Raw genomic sequence first — 19,602 nt, 5'->3', positions numbered from 1 at the left:
TTATAAAGAAAACAACAGACTAACCATGTGATTGACTGTGGTGTAAGGTGTGTTATCCGTCACTGTCTCAAAGGGTGACCGTGCTCCGCTGGTGTCTGTAGGAGTTGCGACCTCCCAGCTGAAGTGGACAGAGGTCTGGTTGATGCCTGCCTCCTCACAGCGCTCTCTCATGACTGAGTATTTGGGGTAATGGGGGTCGCAGGGAGTCACACAGACCAGCGGATATCCTGGAGATGGAGACTTCTTACTGCCCTCTTTAGTGACCTCCTGGACATAGTCATAGTCTGACAGAGACACCACCTGTGAGGAGAACCAAAAGTCTACATGAAATCGGACTTTAATAGCATGACTCAAAATCAAAAGACTTCTGAGATCTCACAACTATGATATTAGATTTATGGATCAAGACAAATCTAAATAAATTAGTACAGTTGAATATAATAAAAAATGAATGTTCAATGATATTGAAATAATATACCGATTTCTAAAGTGACTTTTGTGACATCTATGCAGTGATTTACGTATCTGTCACAATATTGTAGGCAAATGTCTTAAATGTCTGAAAAAGACTTTTCGCAGAAAATGTAAGGGGGAAAAAAAAATACATACACTACCATTCAAACATTTAGGTTCAATAATTATTTTTTTAATTACAACTTTTATTGATTTTAAGGATGCATTAAATTAACCAGAAGTGACAGTAAATGTATTTATGTTTCAACATATTTCTATCTCAAATAAATGCTTTTCTTTTTCAATTAATCCAAAATAAGGACAAATAAATAAATAATTTATTACAATTTCCACAAAAATATTAAGCACTACAACCGTTTTCAACAATGATAACAGTATGAAATGTTTCTTGAGCACCAAATCATCATATTAGAATGATTTCCGAAGCATCATGTGACACTGAAGACTGGAGTAGTGATGCTGAAAATTCAGCTTTGCATCACAGGAATAAAATACATTTTAAAATATATTTAATTGAAAAAAATAATAATTAACATTTAACAATACTACTGTTTGTTTTGTTTTTTGATCAAATAAATGCAGCCTTGGTGAGCATAAGAGACTTAATAAAATAACTTTTGAACGGTGGTGTGCTATTAATTTGATTAATTAATTAATATGATGCAATTCAATTAAACATTTTAATCGAACTGACAAGTATTCAGATTTTGATATTCTAAATATCAGTCCCACAAGCATCTACTGTATATCTCTTACAATGGGTGGGGCTGGAAGGATGAGACTTCCTGCAGCTTCCTGATCTAGGATTGTGACTGTTGCCATGGTAATCTCTCCAAGCACAGCTTCAACAGGGTCGTCTGGACCAAGGACCAACGAGAAAGACTCATGCCACTCTCTGTCCTCATTGGACAGAATCTCTACCTTAAACAGGATGTGGTCCACACCTGAGGACACAACAGAATTTTTATCATTGATTAGAATGAAGGTATAAAAGTACTAAAAAATAAATAAACAAATTTATGACTTACCAGGGCTGAACTTAAGGACTCGACTCTTGGGGTTATAGTCTACACCTGATTGTGCTGATCCATCCCTTGTGCTGCATCGGATCTTGGAGGTGCGGTCAAGGTCTCCTTTACGAATTACCTTGATATTCAAAACCTCAATTCCATCTGGACCAGGGGGCTCACGAACTTGGTATGAGGCTTGTTCAAACTCAATCGTAGGTGCTGAAAAGCATGATGTGCGCTTTTTTTACATTTACATATATGCATTTGGCAAACACTTTTATACAATGCACCTTACAGTGCAATCAAGCTATACATTCCATCACCCTGAGAATAGAATCCATGGCTTCCTGTTGCCAAGTTCTACCAAAGCTTTCTTTTAACATTTGAATGGTACAAATTAGTATTTTTGTGTTTAAGATTGTGTTTCAAGCAACACGCTTACTACTCACCATCTTCATCATTTGTGATGGTCACAGTCACAATGTCGTTGACTCCTATCATGGCTCCAATCCAGTGGTCACCCTGTGGGCTTCCAAGGTGGACCTGGAACTCCTCTTCAGGCTCAAACACTGAGTCATCTTGAATCAATATAGTACAATTCCTCACCTGCCAATAGAAAGCAAGAGGTTTTAAAATTCCTTGTCCATCATTCTTTTGTTTCAAAGTAAAAATTTCTGAAGTGATTATAAATGAATTAATGACAAAACACATTTATCGTACCTTCTCCCCTTTTCGGAAGGTGATCCTAGAATCATCTGCATTTCTCCTCTCCTCAAAGTCGTCCATTACCATGGCGGACATTGTACGTGTGAAACATCGGACGGAAGACTTATAGGACAGATCTCCTGTCCTAAAAATGGGGATGTGCAGGACACCATCTTTTTCCTTTATGGTATACGCCAGCTTCTCAAACTGCATGCTAGGTACTGTAAGAAGAAAGCGTATGATGTTACACGCTTGCTAAATCACAGTGATAACCATTGTAATGGACAAGTAAACGCACTGTCTTGGGCGGTGTCCGTGATGTAGACAGAAGCTTCATATGGTTCAGTCAGGACCGCTCCGTTAGGAGAGCTAAGAAACACAATGAAGGACTCTTTCCCTTCAATTGTAGGGTTCTGGATGTCATCCATTATGGTCAAACTGCATGTCTACGCAAAAAATAATAATAAAAAATCGTGATACTTGATTTTATTGAAATGAGGCCTGTAAATACCAATCGTCTTAAAGTTTGTCAGAACACATGTGAGAACAGTCTAGTTTTATTACCTCCTCCGTCTTGCCTGGTTTAAACTCCACCTTTTTGGAACTTGGGATATAGTCAACACCGGGCGTTGCTGAATCTTGTTCTGCAGGACGTGTGGCACACCACACAGAGGTTACTGAGGAGAGGTCACTGCCCTGCCGCAGAACAGGGATTTCAATGGTGCCTGTGGGAAGATATGTCAGACTATTAATAATACATAGGGGTATTGTATTGGACAGATTACAAAACTGACACCCATGATATTGTCCATGGCAGATGATCTCCACCAACCTGCATCTTCACTGAAGGTGAAGGACCCGTTGCCCAGGAGGACAGTGGAGGCATCATTTGGCCCGTCTATGATGACTTTAGCCACGGTGACATCACCCATCCGTGCATTGTCTGAGGCGTCCGACAGCACCAGCTGAAACTCCTCAGAGAGTTCATACTCGCTGTCATCAATCAGCTTTACGTCACAGGTGGACATGCTCACACCTGGGCCAAAGATGACTCTGTTGTCACTGCTCATGCCACGGGTCTTATAGTCAGAGCCAGACTCCAGGGCGTGAAGGCTGCTGCCCCGGGCTGACTTAGGCACAGTGTAGCAGAGGGCCGAGACTGTGCTGCTGGTGTCACCTGATCAAAGACAAGAGATGAACTTCTGATGATGTGAATGAACACATTTTTCACATACTTTTAGTCCTACCATCAATAGACTATAATTTACAAATGTACACATGTACACATTAATATTCATTGCCTTCTTGACTTCAGACATTTTTGATTATTGAACTTAAAGCCTCTAAGAACAAGTAGCAAGTTTTTATGGATTAACCATATAAAAAGCAATTTAGTTGAGCCATTTCTTCATTGTTAAAGAAATACTCCAGGATAAATATTAAAAAAGAACAAATTTTTGGCTGATAAATCAATATTTATTAATCATTAAAAATTAATATTAAAGCTGATAACCGACAAATGGCCAATATTGAAATCTATAGTATTTATACTACTTTGTCTAAATAAACACTAAATTAATAAATTCTGGTTGATAAGCCATTTATTTTCATGTTATGGTCCGACAAATGCTCAATATTATAATGTATAATATTTATAATACTGGATTTAGGATCCATACTGGATACTGGATGACTGGATCATAATATTATAATGTGCAGTATTAAAATGTTTATATTTTGATTATTTATTTTGAGATTATTTTAAGATTACATTTAATAGTTAATAAATTATTAGTGTTTATTAAGTTATTTAATGAAGCGAAAATGTTCAATGTACAAAAATGTTAATGTAAAAAGTACAAAATGTTAATAAATGCAATACTGACTGATACCGATGAACGAATCTCTAATATAAGTTGATTAACAATATAGCACCGATATATCATGTAACTCTACATACAATTTAAACGATATACACAACAACCCCAATATTCAGATTAGGACAGGCCCTTAAATTATTACATTTTTGTGCCCAATCTTAAATATGCAGTTACATTCTTGAGCATTATTGTCGGGAATACGATTTGTAACATATGCATATCTAAAAATCTTTTTTTGTAGGAATTGGTTCCACTGACCCTTTCTCTCAATAGGTGCAAAGATAAAGCCTTTGCTCTCATTGACGTGGTAGGTCTTCTTATCAAACTGCAGGGTGGGCTCATCCTCCGTGTCATTGATATTGACTTTAGCTCGGGTCACTGACCCCAGTAGGGCGTACACTGGCATACTCAGCTCCACATTAAAGCTCTCGATGTTCTCAAAGACCTGGTCATCGTTGATAACAATGGTGCACACCTTGGTGTCTTCTCTCTCATCAAACTGAACCTGAAGAACATTAAAAAGCTTCTGAATGTTCTAGACTAATAATCCATCTATCAAATCAAGAGAATTTGATATTATATAGTAATACCTTGAAATAATAAAGAACATAGAACATACCTGTCCAGCATACTCAACGTAGTCCTGTTGTCCGACCCGAGAGCCCATGCTGGAGGTGGAGGTGGCAGTGCCTTGTTCGGTACGACAAAGCACAATAGCATACTGGTTCAGATTTCCAGTCCTCTTTACTGTGACTGCCACGGTTCCATCTTTTTCACTCACATTGTAGCTGCAGACAGAAGACAAAACATTACTAAGAATTAATTTCCTCAATTCATGACATAAACAGGTTGGTTGGATGAAGACTTGATCTAGAACAAAATTCGAGGCAGGCGCACCTCTTGTGCTCAAAGCTGATAAGAGACCACTGGATGTGGAACACATTGTCGCTGACGATGTTGGGTTTGCTGTCCTTCACAAGGAACTTGAAGTTGTCCATGGTCTCTTGAACCCTATCCTCACTCAGAACGTATCGGATAAGGCCTAGGTTTATGTCAGCTGCAAGACAGAATAAAGTCAGATTACATTTTACAACTCCAAATGCACTAGCAGAATTTGATGCAGGCGCATTTAGTATGTAACGCCAAGTGCACACTACAAGACTGAAGCTTGTCGGCCTGCACACTCATTTTGTTTTCGTACAAAATTAATCAGTCTTGGGCCTTCCCTTTCAGACGCAAATATTTATGGGAGGAGAGTATTTAAAAGATTTACGCAAGGTGATTTACTAAGGTTTGCACAAGTCTATTTACGGCTATTTGCGCCATTATTTACCGCCCAAAACCAGACGCTAATTTGCGCTGCTCTTGGGAGATTGCGATGGTCGTTATGGAAATGATCTGTTTGCTTCTGTGTTCTTTAATTTGCACGTCTTCAGTAGATCACGTGCAGAACTTTCCACTCCCATCTGCGCTATTTTGGAATTGCGCTCTCACGCTAATTTGCCCTGTTTAGTAAATCTGGCCCTTGGTGTGTCAATTACAAGATCATTCTCCTCCCCAACTGTAATTAGTATCCCAAAATTCGTTCTCATACTAATTCAGAGTTGATTCTTGAAAACAGGTCATTGAACAATATGGTGGGAGGCTTGTGGAACAAAGAAAAACAAACATAAAGACAGTGGTTAGGGAGATGTGGGCAGCTTTAGTCAGGGTAAATTGCATATCTAATTGGTTGAGGATTAAAACGAGGCTGTCTGTGTTAGCTATGCTTTAGGGGTTTTTTTGTAACAGCATAGCTTCAGCCATGTAGTGTGCTCTTGACTTTGGGAGGTGTCCATAATACCTTGCGTGAAAGAGGTGATGGGTTTGCCAGGATTGAGTTTACTCTCCAGGTAGCCGTGTTTAGCTTCTGTAGTGACTTCATAAGTCAGCTGTCCATCATCTGTGTCCGGATCAATAGTGAGAAGCTCTTTCTTGGAGATCAGATTGGTGGCCTAAAATTGCATTTCACATCAAAATTGTACTCAATAATTTGGTTGAGCACTAATGCAAGATAAAACCAGTAGGAGGCAGAAGTGTACTGTTAAAGGTGGTATCAGTGATTTCAGGCCCAAAAATATTTTTATCACATTCATCTAATCTTTGTTGGTGTTGAGAGGTTTTGCGCCAGCTTTTTCTTCAGCTCTGACTTCGCGTGCAGCCGTGCACGAGCACAAAACCTCACAACACCCTCCCCCTGTCGGTGATTGGTTGGAACACTATTTGTTTTGGTTTTGAGTGTTTGGCTAAACCATTTGTTTTTGTGTGCAGATCTCAGAGCCTAGGCTGCCTACAGAGACGCGGTTTTTTGACGGAATGCTTATGGGGCGGACAGCTAGCGGATCGTTAGGAAAGATTAGATGAATATGATAAAAATATTTTTGGGCCTGAAATCACTGATACCACCTTTAAGTTGAGACGTCAACATCTCATCGATTGATCGCATTAATTAATTGAGCTCTTATTGATTATACATACAAATAGAGTTATTAAAGTGACCTTATTTTCCATATACTCCAGCCAGTGCAAGCCCAGGTTGGTGACAATACGAGGAGTCCCGTCATCAACAGGTGAAATGTCAATTTTAAACTTTTGTGGAGCAGCTGTGACAACCTGAAACAATGGATATTATTTTACATATAGACACTATGCAAATCCTCCTGGCTGATACAAACCCTGTTTCATGTATTACCATAAGAGTAATTGCTTCTCATTTACCAACAATGCTCACTTTAATATCCATTCAATCCTAGATAAAACCTATTTAAATTTTAAAGTGCTGAGTAATGGTGTTCTAGGACTTCCAGATTAAACAATGTCATAGGGCTGCTATTTTGTCATCTAATGACAAGACGAGGTGCCCCTTCAATATCTACCGAGACCATTTACCTCCCAGAACAGCTGACAGCCAGCTGACGCAGCTAGAAGAGGAAAAAGCCACCGCTGATGGATGGAGTTATTATGATGGAGGGAGAGAGAGAGAGAGGGAGAGCTGTCATGCTCCCTAAATGGCTACGTTAAACAAATGGACTCGATACCTTTAGGTGATTCATATGGTAATTCATATTCCTTGTGCCTTTATGTCTTTCCCATATGTCTTTATAAATATGAAGAAATGAGCAATACACACAAAAAACCCCCCCAAAAAACATAAGTTTATGTGCATACACTACCGTTCAATAGTTGGGGTTGGGAAGATTGTTGGTAAGTCTCTCATGCTCATCAAGGCTGCATTTATTTGATCAAAATACAGTAAAAATGTAAAAATTGTAAAATATTATTGCAATTTAAAATAACTGTTTTTATATATAAATGTATATTAAAATGTAATTTATTCATGTAATGGCAAAGCAGAATTTTCAGCATCATTACTCCAGTGTCAAATGATCCTTCAGAAATCATTATAATCAAGAAACATTTCTTGATGAAATGAAAACAGTTGTCCTACTAAAAATCATTATGGAAACTAATATTTTTTTTTCTTTTCACGATTCTTTGAATAGAAAGTTCAAAAGAACAGCATTTATTTGATATAGAAATCCTTTGTGGCATTATCTCTTTACTGTCACCATTGTCAATTTAATGCATCCTGACTGAATTGAATTAATTTCTTTAAAATAAATACAATTATAAAAGCATACTGACTCCAAACTTTTGAACAGTAGAGTATATTTGTGTAAACTTTCCATTGACTTTTCTTATTCAAGTACACATAATGTTTTTTTGTTTTTTTTTTACCAGTAAGGAGCATCCTCACAGGGAGATCACCCTGCAGCTCTCACGTGGTTTCCCACTGAAGCTAAATGAAGAAAGCTGAGGTTGTTGTTGAAAAAGATGTTAGTGAGGCCAGCAGGAGGCGCTCACCCTGAAGTCTGTGTGGGTCATAATACTGCAGTATAATGACGGGGACACTATGCTTTAAAAAGGCACTGTCCTTCAGATGACAAGTTAAACTGAGGTCATGAGTCCTCTCTGTGGTCATGAAAAATTCCCAGGGTGTTTCTTGAAAAGAGCATGGGTGTGACCATGACTAAAAGAGTCCAATTATTCTCTATAAGTCATCTCTATGAGTTTTTACAATATTTTAGAAGATATGTTCAGAAATATGGTCCTCTAATATAACACTGACGACAACTGGCCACATGGACAAGCTCAAAAAACACAGAAAGTCTACCTACCTCTTTCCCAGCCTCTTCGATGATAAAGAACATGTTGGTGCCATCACCGACAGTGAAGGTGAATCGGTCTTTGAGGGAGTTACTGCCGTCATGGTTGTAACTGATGCGGTTCTGATAGATGTCGTCCATAGTGAAGGTGTTGGTCTGACGGTAATGTTGACCATTACTTGTGCGCTCGATGGTCCCGTGACGAGGAGCCTGAACGATAGTGAATGTAACAGAGTCCTCCTAACAGAGAATTAGATAGAGAGATTGTCAAACAGGTCTGAAATTAAATTAAATTGCCACTAAGAAGTACACGAGCGCTGAAGTTTAATGCGACGGATGTCAGCTGTATGCACCGGAATATGTGAGTCGAGCAGGGTGACAGTAATTTCTCTCTCGCTCAAAGTGATCTGGAATCACTCCGGGTTTTCCATTTTCATCTCCTCATCCGCTCCTGGCTCGCTCTCCGCATTGGTAAAACACGATTGTTCATAATTTTGTCTACGTATATTAAATAACAGAGAAAGTTACACTACTGTTCAAATGTTTTAGGTCAGCAAGGATGCATTAAAATGATCAAGCAACAGTAAAGATATTTAATATGTTACAAAAGATTTCTATTTCAGGTAAATGCTGTACTTTTGAAATTTCTATTCATCAAAGAATCTTGAAAAATGTATCAGTTTTCACAAAAATATTAAGCAGCACAACTCTTCATTTTATCAAGAAATGTTTCTTGAGCAGAAAATCATCATATTAGAACAATTTCTGAAGGATCATGTGACACTGATGACTGGAGTAATGATGCAGAAAATTCAGCTTTGCCCTCATAGGAACAAATCACATAAAAAAATAAAATAAAAAATAATATATATAAATATATATATATATATATATATATATATAATATTTATTTATTATTATTTATATATATTTTTTTTATTTAATTTGTATATATATATATATATATATATATATATATATATTATATAAAGGAAACAGTTATTTTAAATTGTAACAATATTAAAAAAAAAAAACTTTTTGATCAAATAATTGCAACCTTGGGGAGCATATTGTAAGAGATAAATTATTATTATTTTTTTTTTTTAAATCTTACCGACCCCAAATGCTTGAACGGTAATGTAGTGTATTACAAAATTCTCTTTCAGGCAAGCCATTTCACTCTGCGATCATCTTTGAAACGCCTCTCGGGCAGCTATTTCAGTCATGAAAGTGCAGCAGAGCTCCTATCTCTTTCAATGGGGAAATATCAAATTCTCCAAAGCTGTTCACCAAGTTTACAATTAAATTTCAAATTTGAAATCACCAATGAAATCTGACAACAACTGTCTAATAAATGTGGTTTCATATGTTAAAGTAGTATTAAAAAGCCTTATTTTTCAGGCTGGAGCAGTCAATCCTAAACCTGCGTCTCTAAACAATGGCTGCGCACAAAATCGCATACTCTCTTGAGTAGGTACTTATTTTGAACAAGTAATTACTTCATGACCGCTAAAAAAGTACGTTCTATATAGTTTGAATGTGTGTAGTACAGTATGAATGTAATCTGGGCATACTACATTCACCATGTTGTCATTATCATGAGACCTACCAGTGTCGCTTCACTGCCATTCATAAATCCTCTCCCGTGGGATAGTAAAAGTTCCATCGTATGCACACTGCACACTTCAGAATCTCGCCGGAAGTAGTAGGTCATCCGGGTGCTTTTTGCCTACTCTTTTACGAGTACTGTGAATACGGACATACTTCTTTTGTTGAATACTGTTTTTCGCCTAGTATATACTGTAGTAGGGAAGTACGCGATTTTGAACACAGCCAGTGAATGGTGCAACCGGAGCTTCCAATGGCAGCTGCACTGACGCAATGACTTTATCAATCAGTGATTGGCTCTTTTATTTAGAAGGCCTGACTTGTTCCACCATATCATCATGTTCACTCTCATTCCGTATTTGTGGTGGTTGTTTTTACAATATTATTTCACAAATTCCATAATTTTGACCCTCAATAGTTTGTTAAACACGGCAATTCTTTCTGACATGTAATAGTTGCATTATAGGCCGGTAGCATGTGTTACGCTAGTGATGGAGCAAGAGAACATAATGCTCTGACTTAAAAAAAAAAAAAAAAGGGAAAAAAATGCTCCAGGCAAAACCATGCAATTCCACTCTCCACTTCTTCTCCACGGTGCAATCTCTGGTCTGCACTATATTTAATTTGCATAGAAACCCATTACAGTAACTTTAACAAAAAGTCCACTTTAAAAACTAACATATTCCAGTTAAACCCTATGTAAAAGAAAAGAAAAAAGTTTTGTTGTTGGTTACACTTTACAATAAGGTCTCATTTGTCATAGTTAATGCATTAACTAACATGAACTAACAATGAGCAATATATTAACCTTTGTGAATGTTAGTTCACAGTACGTAAATGTTAACAGATAAAACTTTCGATCTTAAAAATGAAGTAGTAAATGCTGAGATTTACATTAATTAACATTAATAAATGCTGTAGAAGTATTGTTCATTGTTAGTTCAATGTAGTTAACTAATGTAAACAAATGAAATCTTATTGTAAAGCATTACTGTAAATTTTTACACTTTATCAAGAATAAATAAAGCACAACTACAGCATAATTGAAAGCACAGTCGGGGGAAACTTCAGTGAACATTGATACCTCTGTGTCCGCATCCGTAGCCTTCAGCTCGAACTCAGTGATGGTCTTCCTCACTCCCTCCTGCACCCTCATCCCTGGCACCTGTAGGACGGGCAGAGAGTCGTCCACCGGCCGGATGGTGATGTAGAATGTCTGTGAAATCTGGAGAACAACAGCACAACAGTAATGAAATAATTAAATGCACACAGTGCTCAGTAATTGAATCTCGATATGAGCTCAATTGTTCTGCAGCACAAAATCTAATTTCCCACTAAATAGGTTTATGTAATTATCAAATCAGAGCAGAAAGAGAGAAAGCAGAAAGAAAAGCAGACCACTGACAGCTAAAATGAAATAGATAAGCAAAAACTCCTCTTTCGTAAAAGTTTGGAAAGAAAACCTAGAAAATTTGTAAATTTAAGATGTACTAAGTACTTTGCATGTGAGGTATACTTAAAAATTAAAAAATAATAAAACATGATTAAAATAATGTAAAGTTACATGAGATGAAGACTTCAGTTATCAGTAGCCTAACAAACGCTGTTGTATTTTACATGGAGCAGATCACCTCATGTGGGCCGCCATGTTGAGATCACATGACCAGCTGAATACTTCTAACTTAATTTTTGTAACCATACTATAACTGGAGAATTTTGCTTATGGGATAAATGAATCATGGCTGACTGTCTAAACTTCTGTATGGCATCAGTATTGCTTTTGCATCCATGCCACTAGGTGTCAGTATAAGTCTAAGTTGACTGCCATATGGAATAGTACACCATTAATAAAAAATGCATCTTTAATTAAGCAGCACAGCAAAAACACAGAGTGCATTTGCATTTCATTTTCCATTCAGAATGGCAGAAGAGTATGTTTCCTACTGGGTGAAGACCCTATTGTGGGATAACTTGAACGCTCCGGTATGTTAATCTCTTTCAGACACTCACTAGGCAGCCTGTGTTTATTCAAGCTCTTTGGCCCTAATTAGTGTGTGTGGGGGAGTGTATGTGTTTATAATGGAAAGAAAAGAGGTGAAAGGAAGAGAGTATGAAAAGGCGAGAGGGAGGGTTGAGATTACTGTGTGAGGAAGTGTGCTCAGCATGTGTGCAATAAGAAATAGAAAGAGAAAGGTGGGCATGTACAACATGTTTATATCCATATTAGTTATCGTGAAAAAATGAGTGTGTGTATAATAATTTTTTATACCAAATTATATCATCAGCACAACAATTTGATTGAAAAGTTGAATTGAAAAATCACATGAATTTCAAAATGTCTTAGCCTCTTTCGCTTTTATGGCAGCACCCAGCATTATTTTAGCATTTATTTATATTTTCAATTTATATTTTTTATAACTTTAGTAACTTAAACTTATTTTATTTCAATTAGTTGACAATTCAACATGTATATATATATATATATATATATATATATATATATATATATATATATATATATATATATATATATATATATATATATATATATATATATATATAAGTATAATTTCATCAAATGCTGTATATTTTATTTAATTTTAGCTTATTTAACAAAATAGTTTTACCCAGGGGGCAAAACACCTGTTTTTTAGGAAATCAGACATGGGCTGCTGTAAAAGGTTGTCATATAAAAATGAAATCTACGATGTCTGAGGATCACAACCTGGGTGGCCAACCCGGTCAACAAGCTGCTGGAAACTTGTAATTAGGGTCAAAACAATGTTACCTCAAATTCGGCTTTAACTCCCAGAATCACCCAAACATGCTAAAACGGTTTAATTATATTCATGAATCGTGAGCCATATCTCCCTGATACTTTATGCTAGAAACAAACTGAGCACACCTTTAGAAAGAGTGGAAGATAAGCTTTCATCTGATGCCTTGATTGTACATGTAATTAGAATGTAAGAGTTAACAATGCCTCTTAATTCATAGGTAGGCAAAAAAAAAAAAAAAAAATATTGAACATTCCATTTGTAATCGGTAGCATTCTTTTCCCTTTGTTGTTGTTACAATAAACAAATTACCATGTAAAGTTAACTTTTACTGGATGAAATCATATTTTGATTTTTTTTTACTAACCAGACAGTCCTCATGGCCCATAACACATTTAGAGGGAATTCAATTTCAAGCCTATAATAGCCTGTCAATTCAAACAAGATCCAAGAAAGAAGTTTACCATTAACTTGTGTTAATTGTATACTGCTCTGTTTCTGTATGTACAGTATATCGTTTGCATATTTATGCAATATCAATTATTTGTATTGCAATGTCTATTTCTAATATTCTTTCACAAGTGGGATAGCTTTATTTATTCTATTAAAATAAAAAAAGGGATTTGAGGATTTTGGGTTAGGCTGGTTAGTGTTCAATCCTGGTGTTTGGAGTGTGAGACAAAGGTACTGACAACTAAATGCTGAAAGACTAAAACACACAGGAGTCATGTGTGGAGTAGGTTTAAAAGTATTTACTGATTAAAACTGTTACATTAAGTAGCAATTTGTACAAAAAAAAAAAAAAAAAAAAAACGAAACAGACAAACAGATTACAATTCAGGGTGACAACTAATTTCTGTAATAATGTTTATACAATTTGTTTAGCTGTTTCGGAATCACCGCTGCTGTCGCTGCTCTCTAGTGTTTCAGCATGCTGTGTCCTACTACATTTGGTTGCCAACCCCTAGCAACGGCATCCTATGTAGCATGGAGCAGTTCTTCTGACAACCTTTAACCAGAGATGGGCACAAATACATCAAAAAGTATTTAATTAAAATACAAGTAATTTGTAATTTGAAAATACAAAAATATATTTTTTACAGTCTTCTGTAGTGTAAGTGTGGCATTAGGTACATGTAAGAGTCTAGAATATTGCAATATTATTGTTTAGTGCAGAAGATGCGCTTTTAACGTACATGTTGCCACATACTGTCATAATAAAATATAATTACGCATATAACACTATATTTGTATTATTTACACAAAAACTAGTTAACGCTGCTGTGAGGGTGTTTCTAATAGCGCGGCTGTGACAAAGTTGACAACTTTCTCTCTTCCGACTGCCATTATCTATTTTTTTACTCTTTTTGAAAGTTGTGAAAACACTGTTGTGGCCTTTTTCTTTTGCTATTTGAGCAAATTGGAACACAAAAATATATATTTAATGTAGTCTTTCATTCACTGCTATAGAAGTTAACCCAACTATGATGCCTTACACTTCTGAGAAACCCAGAAATGTGAACAGGGTCAATAGGATGTGTCACATCACGTGATTTACTTGCCAAAAACTGTGATAGGCAATTTGGTAGTCCTATTTGTATTTTATGTCTATGGTCCTAGGGATAGTTCACCCAAAAAGGAAAATTAGCCCATGATTTATTCACCCTGACGTCATCCTAGGTGTATATTACTTTCTTCTTTCAGAAGAATACAATCAGAGTTATATTAAAAAGTGTCGTGGCTTTTCCAAGCTTTATAATGACAGTCAATGGGTATATTTTTCATCAAAGTGCATCTATCCATCATAAAAGTGCATCTGTCCATCATAAAAGTGCATCTGTCCATCATAAAAGCATATCTATCCATCATAAAGTGCATCTATCCATCATAAAAGTACATCTATCCATCATAAAAGTGCATCTGTCCATCATAAAAGTGCATCTATCCATCATAAAAGTGCGTCTATCCATCATAAAAGTGCGTCTATCCATCATAAAAGTGCATCTATCCATCATAAAAGTGCATCTGTCCATCATAAAGGTGCATCTGTCCATCATAAAAGTGCATCTATCCATCATAAAAGTACATCTATCCATCATAAAAGTGCATCTATCCATCATAAAAGTGCATCTATCCATCATAAAAGTGCATCTATCCATCATAAAAGTGCATGTGTCAATCATAAAAGTGCGTCTATCCATCATAAAAGTGCATCTATCCATCATAAAAGTACATCTATCCATCATAAAAGTGCATCTATCCATCATAAAAGTGCATGTGTCAATCATAAAAGTGCGTCTATCCATCATAAAAGTGCGTCTATCCATCATAAAAGTGCATCTATCCATGCATAAAAGTACATCTATGATGGATAGACACTCTTTTATGATAGATAGATGCACTTTTATGATGGACACATGCACTTTTATGATGGATAGATTTGCTTTTATGATGGACAGATGCACTTTTATGATGGACAGATGCACTTTTATGATGGATAGATGCACTTTTATGATGGATAGATGCACTTTTATGATGGATAGACGCACTTTTATGATGGACAGATACACTTTTATGATGGATAGATGCACTTTTATGATGGGTAGACGCACTTTTATGATTGACACATGCACTTTTATGATGGATAGATGCACTTTTATGATGGATAGATGCACTTTTGTGATGGATAGATGCACTTTTATGATGGATAGGTGCACTTTTATGATGGACAGATGCACTTTTATGATGGATAGACGCACTTTTATGATGGATAGATGCACTTTTATGATTGACACGTGCACTTTTATGATGGATAGATGCACTTTTATGATGGATAGATGCACTTTTATGATGGATAGATGTACTTTTATGATGGATAGATATGCTTTTATGATGGATAGATGTACTTTTATGATGGATAGATATGCTTTTATGATGGACAGATGCACTTTTATGATGGACAGATGCACTTTTATGATGGATAGATGCACTTTTATGATGGATAGATGTACTTTTATGATGGACAGATGCAGTTTTATGATGGATAGATGTACTTTTATGATGGATAGATACACTTTTATGATGGACAGATGCACTTTTATGATGGACAGATGCACTTTTATGATGGATAGATGCACTTTGATGAAAAATATACCCATTGACTGTCATTATAAAGCTTGGAAGAGCCACGACACTTTTTAATATAACTCTGATTGTATTCTTCTGAAAGAAGAAAGTAATATACACCTAGGATGACGTCAGGGTGAGTAAATCATGGGCTAATTTTCCTTTTTGGGTGAACTATCCCTAGGACCATAGACATAAAATACAAATAGGACAACCAAATTGCCTATCACAGTTTTTGGCAAGTAAATCACGTGATGTGACACATCCTATTGACCCTGTTCACATTTCTGGGTTTCTCAGAAGTGTAAGGCATCATAGTTGGGTTAACTTCTATAGCAGTGAATGAAAGACTACATTAAATATATATTTTTGTGTTCCAATTTGCTCAAATAGCAAAAGAAAAAGGCCACAACAGTGTTTTCACAACTTTCAAAAAGAGTAAAAAAATAGATAATGGCAGTCGGAAGAGAGAAAGTTGTCAACTTTGTCACAGCCGCGCTATTAGAAACACCCTCACAGCAGCGTTAACTAGTTTTTGTGTAAATAATACAAATATAGTGTTATATGCGTAATTATATTTTATTATGACAGTATGTGGCAACATGTACGTTAAAAGCGCATCTTCTGCACTAAACAATAATATTGCAATATTCTAGACTCTTACATGTACCTAACGCCACACTTACACTACAGAAGACTGTAAAAAATATATTTTTGTATTTTCAAATTACAAATTACTTGTATTTTAATTAAATACTTTTTGATGTATTTGTGCCCATCTCTGGTTAAAGGTTGTCAGAAGAACTGCTCCATGCTACATAGGATGCCGTTGCTAGGGGTTGGCAACCAAATGTAGTAGGACACAGCATGCTGAAACACTAGAGAGCAGCGACAGCAGCGGTGATTCCGAAACAGCTAAACAAATTGTATAAACATTATTACAGAAATTAGTTATCACCCTGAATTGTAATCTGTTTGTCTGTTTCGTTTTTTTTTTTTTTTTTTTTTGGTACAAATTGCTACTTAATGTAACAGTTTTAATCAGTAAATACTTTTAAACCTACTCCACACATGACTCCTGTGTGTTTTAGTCTTTCAGCATTTAGTTGTCAGTACCTTTGTCTCACACTCCAAACACCAGGATTGAACACTAACCAGCCTAACCCAAAATCCTCAAATCCCTTTTTTTATTTTAATAGAATAAATAAAGCTATCCCACTTGTGAAAGAATATTAGAAATAGACATTGCAATACAAATAATTGATATTGCATAAATATGCAAACGATATACTGTACATACAGAAACAGAGCAGTATACAATTAACACCAGTTAATGGTAAACTTCTTTCTTGGATCTTGTTTGAATTGACAGGCTATTATAGGCTTGAAATTGAATTCCCTCTAAATGTGTTATGGGCCATGAGGACTGTCTGGTTAGTAAAAAAAAATCAAAATATGATTTCATCCAGTAAAAGTTAACTTTACATGGTAATTTGTTTATTGTAACAACAACAAAGGGAAAAGAATGCTACCGATTACAAATGGAATGTTCAATATTTTTTTCTTTTTTTTTTTGCCTACCTATGAATTAAGAGGCATTGTTAACTCTTACATTCTAATTACATGTACAATCAAGGCATCAGATGAAAGCTTATCTTCCACTCTTTCTAAAGGTGTGCTCAGTTTGTTTCTAGCATAAAGTATCAGGGAGATATGGCTCACGATTCATGAATATAATTAAACCGTTTTAGCATGTTTGGGTGATTCTGGGAGTTAAAGCCGAATTTGAGGTAACATTGTTTTGACCCTAATTACAAGTTTCCAGCAGCTTGTTGACCGGGTTGGCCACCCAGGTTGTGATCCTCAGACATCATAGATTTCATTTTTATATGACAACCTTTTACAGCAGCCCATGTCTGCTAAACCCCCTTTGCCCCCTGGGTATTTGGCTTGTTTTAATTAGCAAAAACAATAATAGTTTTTAATAGTTAATAGTTAACAGTAACAACACTGACCAGCACTCAAACTGCAGGTATTCAACAATTTAGTATAAAACCTGATAATTATGTTCTCCAGTGTGATTTGAGATGATCCAAAGAGCATATTGTGCTTTATTGGAAGAACAACATCTGACTGTCTGTACCAAGAATCACATGATCAATGTCACAAATTTACTTATTTGATTAGTGACATAACATTTCTTTGATTTACATGTTTCAGAATCCCAAAATGTTCTGCTCATGTTCAGATTTTTTACCCAATAAGGTTTCAGACGTTTAGACCCCACTACATGTGTGTGTTTGGTCCTGATATTCCCTATATTTTGGGGACCAAATGTCCCAACAAGGATATATATATATATATATTTTACATTGTAGGGATCAAATTTGTTCCCCATAAGTTTATACATCATAAAAAATTACTTTTTTTGTTGGAAAATGTAAAAACACTGAATGTTTTCAGCAAGGGTTAGGTTTAGGGGATAGAATGTAAACTTTGTACAGTATAAAAAACATTATGTCAATGGAGAGTCCTGATAACACACAAAACCTGTCTGAGTGAGTGTGTGTTTGTGTATGCACCTCATTTCCTACATCAGATACGGTGAAGGTGAAGTCATCGGAGTGTGTCTCCTCTTCACTGGTATGGACATACTGAATGTTGCGGGAGGCCAGGTCAGCCTGGGTAAACGTGCTAATCCTTGTTCCTGCAACAGGATCAAACAGTGCAAAACTCTCCAGTTACCAGCAGCCCACCACTTCATATACCGCACTTGGTATCAAATAATAATGTAAGATCAATTGCCACCATTAAAAATATCCCACAGGTCAACTGAAATGGATGAATAAAACATGCACAACATCAGAAATCCCATTGAGTGCAGTCCGGGCAACACCGAGAAGGACAGGAAGAAAAATGAAAAATGATCTTCACCCATGACACCCTGATAGAGATCTATAGGCTCGATCCCATCTAATGAGTTCTCCGTCTTTATTTGAACATGATGTTTAGATACGAAACATACTATATATCTTCCATGCAATTTCGAAATATTTCCTGGCAGATGTGGCCAGCTTTTATAAATGTACTGCTCTGCTGAACAGTCCATACCGCACTAGGACTGCAGACTATAAATATATATTATGATCTCTCAGGCTGATCAGATTGAATCTTTGATAGAGACTGGAATAACAATGATGCTCTAGTATGTGTATTTGTGGATGAGCAGAGGTATGTACAGTGCTGGTCAGAATTATTTGCCCCCTTGGTAAATATGATCAAGATGGCCATAAAAAATAAATCTGCATTGTTAATCCTTTTGGTATTTTATAATTTTTTTTTGCAAAAATCGAATAATTGAAACTGGGGGGAAAATCACATTATGAAATAAATGTTTTTCTCCAAAACACGTTGGGAACAATTATTTGCCCCCTTTTATTAAATACGTTTTGCAACATCGTTTTTCCTTTGCTGCCAAAAAAGCTATTTTTTGTTTGTTTCATCTGACCATAGAACCCGTCCCGTTTGAAGTTCCAGTATTGTCAGTTACTTTTCAAACTTTCTATGGACAGATGAAACAAACAAAAACAAAAAAGAGCTTTTTGGCAGCAAACATTTAATATGGGTTTGGTGCATACAGGGATAAAAAAAGTACCTCATGTGTAAAATGAAATACTCTGCTGTATCTTTAATACTGTGGGCATAATTTTCTGCCAGAGGTCCAGGACATCTTGTTCAGATACATGGCATCATGGATTCGATCAAATGCCAACAGATAAAAAATCAAAACCTGAAAGCATGTGCTAGAAATCTTATA

The 19,602-nt window shown here is 36.1% G+C and overlaps 1 protein-coding gene across 2 annotated transcripts in view; it reads right to left on the bottom strand.

Moving 5' to 3' along the window:
• Window positions 1–19,602, bottom strand: part of fras1 (Fraser extracellular matrix complex subunit 1) — a 121,197-nt gene that overhangs the window by 6,676 nt on the left and 94,919 nt on the right. The window contains exons 47-62 of one of the 2 annotated variants that reach the window (XM_081366311.1): window positions 18,368–18,492; window positions 10,967–11,107; window positions 8,287–8,514; window positions 6,608–6,721; window positions 5,913–6,063; window positions 4,967–5,126; window positions 4,689–4,857; window positions 4,328–4,574; window positions 3,022–3,366; window positions 2,754–2,914; window positions 2,488–2,635; window positions 2,205–2,410; window positions 1,934–2,090; window positions 1,503–1,703; window positions 1,231–1,418; window positions 25–300 (exon numbers count right to left, since the gene is read on the bottom strand). In XM_081366311.1, coding sequence (XP_081222437.1) covers window positions 25–300; window positions 1,231–1,418; window positions 1,503–1,703; window positions 1,934–2,090; window positions 2,205–2,410; window positions 2,488–2,635; window positions 2,754–2,914; window positions 3,022–3,366; window positions 4,328–4,574; window positions 4,689–4,857; window positions 4,967–5,126; window positions 5,913–6,063; window positions 6,608–6,721; window positions 8,287–8,514; window positions 10,967–11,107; window positions 18,368–18,492 — 3,017 coding nt within the window. The remainder of the gene's footprint in view (window positions 1–24; window positions 301–1,230; window positions 1,419–1,502; window positions 1,704–1,933; window positions 2,091–2,204; window positions 2,411–2,487; window positions 2,636–2,753; window positions 2,915–3,021; window positions 3,367–4,327; window positions 4,575–4,688; window positions 4,858–4,966; window positions 5,127–5,912; window positions 6,064–6,607; window positions 6,722–8,286; window positions 8,515–10,966; window positions 11,108–18,367; window positions 18,493–19,602) is intronic. The other variant, XM_081366312.1, reaches the window with a different exon arrangement.

This window comes from Scardinius erythrophthalmus, assembly GCF_964197995.2.
Source record: "Scardinius erythrophthalmus genome assembly, chromosome: 5".
NCBI classification, from domain to species: domain Eukaryota; kingdom Metazoa; phylum Chordata; class Actinopteri; order Cypriniformes; family Leuciscidae; genus Scardinius; species Scardinius erythrophthalmus.
This window is presented reverse-complemented; position numbering and strand designations above follow the sequence as displayed.